Source organism: Limulus polyphemus, unplaced genomic scaffold (genome assembly GCF_000517525.1).
Source record: "Limulus polyphemus unplaced genomic scaffold, Limulus_polyphemus-2.1.2 Scaffold2846, whole genome shotgun sequence".
NCBI classification, from domain to species: Eukaryota; Metazoa; Arthropoda; class Merostomata; order Xiphosura; family Limulidae; genus Limulus; species Limulus polyphemus.
In genome coordinates, this window is record NW_013668456.1 from 119,092 (window position 1) to 122,898 (window position 3,807).

A 3,807-nucleotide genomic window follows, 5' to 3' on the forward strand; every position below is an offset into this window, starting at 1 on the left:
CCAGCTTTGAATGGATAAACCCAGCTTTGATTCAATGGCCATGAAGGTGGTGTCGTAACACACCGTGGACCATTAAAAGTATGACAGATGCCAAGAAAGTCTCCATCCATAACGACTCTTTGTGCCTCTTGTAACACACCGTGGAGCATGACAAGGCACTACAGATGCCACGAAAGTCTCCATCCATAACGACTCTTTGTGCCTCTTGTAACACACCGTGGAGCATGACAAGTCACTACAGATGCCATGAAAGTCTCCATCCATAGAGACTCTTTGTGCCTCTTGTAACACACCGTGGAGCATGACAAGGCACTACAAATGCCACGAAAGTCTCCATCCATAGAGACTCTTTATGTCACTGGGTCAAGGCTTCTGCAGCTGAGTAGGTGTGAATGCCCTAGTGCAATGACTTTTCCACTATAAAACCCTCATGCATAGGTGTCTTTTGTGTAACTCATCTCTCTCTATATTTCTTGTACTTTCTAATCGTCCAATAAGGAGAAGTGGAGGTGACCACTGGCAGTTCCAGTCACAATCATGCATGTAGGTGGCCTTGGGACCATTGGTCATTAAACTGTGAATCCCAGGGCAGCAGAGGAGTTCACCAGCACCCCAGGGAACTGAGCAACCCTGTTTAGGACTGCACTGTTCACCCTTTTCTTTAAAGGGAAGTGGCTAGAAAAAGGTGCCCCAAACATTGCCTGCCCTACAACAGCTGGCAGACCATCTACCTAATGGTAGAAAATCTACAAGAAAAATAAAACTCACACTAGGAACATGGAATGTTCAATCAATAGTAGACAGAGAAATGCAATAAGACCTGAAAGGAAAACAGCTCTGATTTCCAGAGAGCTTGCCCATTACAGCATTGATATTGAGTGAGACCAGATTGACCAAAGAAGGCTTTGTCAGCAAACTTGGAGATGGTTACACATTCTTCTGAAAAGAAAAAGCATCATACGAGGACAGAATTCATGGAGTTACCTCTTCTAAAACAACTACCAGATCTTCCAACAGGCATACAAAAATGTCTTATGAAACTACGATTCCCTGTGAACCCCTCATGCCACGTCACCATCATCAGTGCATATGCACCCACTTTAACAAACCCAGATGAAGACAAAGAACTATTCTATTTTGACTTAGATATCATCATCAAATCCACTTCAGCAAGTGACAAACTCATCTTGCTAGGTGACGTCAACACCAAGGATTAGCAAAGACATTTGGGATCGATTTGTATGCTGTTCAGTTATATAGTTTATCTTGGTGTAATTACAAGCTGTAATTTTGAATGTTGCAACAGCAGTTCATGAATCCAAAGACTTGATGTCTGCCAGAAGTCTTTGATTCTCCAGGCAAGCAATGGGTGTACATAATCAGGTGTTTAAGTTATTAACTATGGGTAAGAACATTCTTTTTAAATATTTGCATCTATGAAACTGCCATTCTGTGGGTTATAAGCTTTTGGAGTTAGTGAAAGTTGATCGTCATGTTACCTTGAGTTTGAGAGAAAAAAGTAACACTTACTTTGCTATGCCTCATTAGCAGATTTTTTGATATTAGGTATTTCAGTTGTCCAGAGACCTCTAGAATAATACTAGTTAATAACAGTAGTAAAAACTGAACAGGATACCAATCAGAAATGCATCAGTATTTTTTGTAACCATCAACAGAAATTGTCAAGCTCACAAGTCTGACTTCAGACACAGTTACCTAAGCCTAGTCTGTATGGTGAAGCTCACAAGTCTGACTTCAGACACAGTTACCTAAGTCTAGTCTGTATGGTGAAGCTCACAAGTCTGACTTCAGACACAGTTACCTAAGCCTAGTCTGTATGGTGAAGCTCACAAGTCTGACTTCAGACACAGATACCTATGCCTAGTCTGTATGGTGAAGCTCACAAGTCTGACTTCAGACACAGTTACCTATGCCTAGTCTGTATGGTGAAGCTCACAAGTCTGACTTCAGACACAGTTACCTAAGCCTAGTCTGTATGGTTGAGTATTATATGTTGATGCTATATAAATTAGAAAACATTTACACAGAAATCATTTTTCTGATTCTCCAGTGGTTTGATGTTTATATATATGATTTTTTTTTAAGAATAATGGCCCGTGAACCGTAAGAAATATAAATTCAACTATTAGAAACAGTTGCCTAAGAAATATAAATTCAACTATTAGAAACAGTTGCAACATCTCTTCTATTGCTGGGCAAGTTCTTTTTTGGATTATTTAGTAAAAAAGAAAACTCCACTTAAACAGTTAATGATAACGTAAGCATTTTATTTCTCTAACTACAGTTTCTACAAGCACAAATGCAACTTCTAAAAGTTCCACATAACTGATACTAGTAGGCCTAACTTCACAAACAACACTTAACAGTCCCTTGCTAACTTTCTATACCTTTCATGAAAACAAAATATAAAGTGCTGAACTAATTAGCTGACTCAATAATCAGTCAACAATCTACACACATGATTCTCACTTAAGTTTCGTTTTTATTCATTCAAATCATTACCTAAACTTTCAAAACAATTCCAGGTGTTAAGCCACATGCTCATCACATGGCATTACCACTCCCCACTTGATGAAACAACAATACAAACATGTAAGTTAAAAAAGAAATATAAAAATCATACAGAGATCATTGTCATACAGTTAATCTGTAAACAAAAAATGGGGGAAACTTGTACACAAATAGATGTTTTAATGTTCACGACATTTCGGACTGGAATGCCTTTCCTCTGGTGATTTTAAACTTTGATGTAAGAGTGCTGAAAAAACATAGCCTACAACAATATTCATATCTTTAGTTTTAAATGTAGAAGAACACTTTCTAATTTCTGTCAGAAAAACTGTTTGAGTACATATCTTTTCTTAGGCATTTGTCTCCTTAGATCGAGTTAGTTTTGTCATGTAGTAATTGTCTGATAATTAAATATAAATTTTATCATAATTGTGATTTCATTTTATGTATTTACAGCTGCCAAGCCAGAAAAAGTAGCGAATCGTTGTCCTCTGTGTCACCAGAACATATCGCCTGGTGAAGCAGGATGGCAGGCTCATTTGATGAAGGAAGATGGTTGCACTTTTAACCCACGTCGTAAGGGAAATACTTCGATGAAAAGAGGTCAATATGCTTTGAAGTAGAAGTTTTTATCATGGTTATAAATATTTTTTAAACTTTAAAAATAGTACAATGATTTTATATTGTTCAATCTACATATTTTGGTGTATACTCTTACATCAGGATTTAACCAAGAAACATTTGTTACATTTCAAAAACTCTTGATTCTTTATATACAGTTTTTACAAGTATAGATTCACAAGTTAGCATCTAGTGATAACATGGGTGGTGTACACAATAATTAAGGCTACCAGCTGGTAGTAACACAGTTAGTATATACACAATGGACAGGTACCAATATGAGGATTACAAGTAGTAATGATAGTTAATTTACTTTTTAAGGTTAAGTGGTATGTATATGAATGACAGTTTAGCCAGCTGTTGATATCATTAGTGGCATGAACATGACTGACTGTAGGAGCTGTTGATGTCATTAGTGGCACTTGTGACTGACAGTAGGATCTGTTGATATCATTAGTGGCATGAACATGACTGACTGTAGGAGCTGTTGATATCATTAGTGGCATGAACATGACTGACTGTAGGATCTGTTGATATCATTAGTGGCATGAACATGACTGAGTGTAGGAGCTGTTGATGTCATTAGTGGCATGAACATGAATGACTGTAACACCTGTTGGTGTCATTAGTGACATGAACATGACTGACTGTAGG

General features: G+C 37.5%; 1 protein-coding gene across 1 annotated transcript in view; it reads left to right on the top strand.

Annotated features, from left to right (window-relative positions):
• The window catches only part of LOC106468043 (centrosomal protein of 104 kDa-like), a 49,850-nt gene that overhangs the window by 42,651 nt on the left and 3,392 nt on the right, over window positions 1-3,807 (top strand). The window contains exon 23 of the mRNA XM_022396345.1: window positions 2,989-3,135. Within this exon, the coding sequence (XP_022252053.1) occupies window positions 2,989-3,135 (147 nt within the window). The remainder of the gene's footprint in view (window positions 1-2,988; window positions 3,136-3,807) is intronic.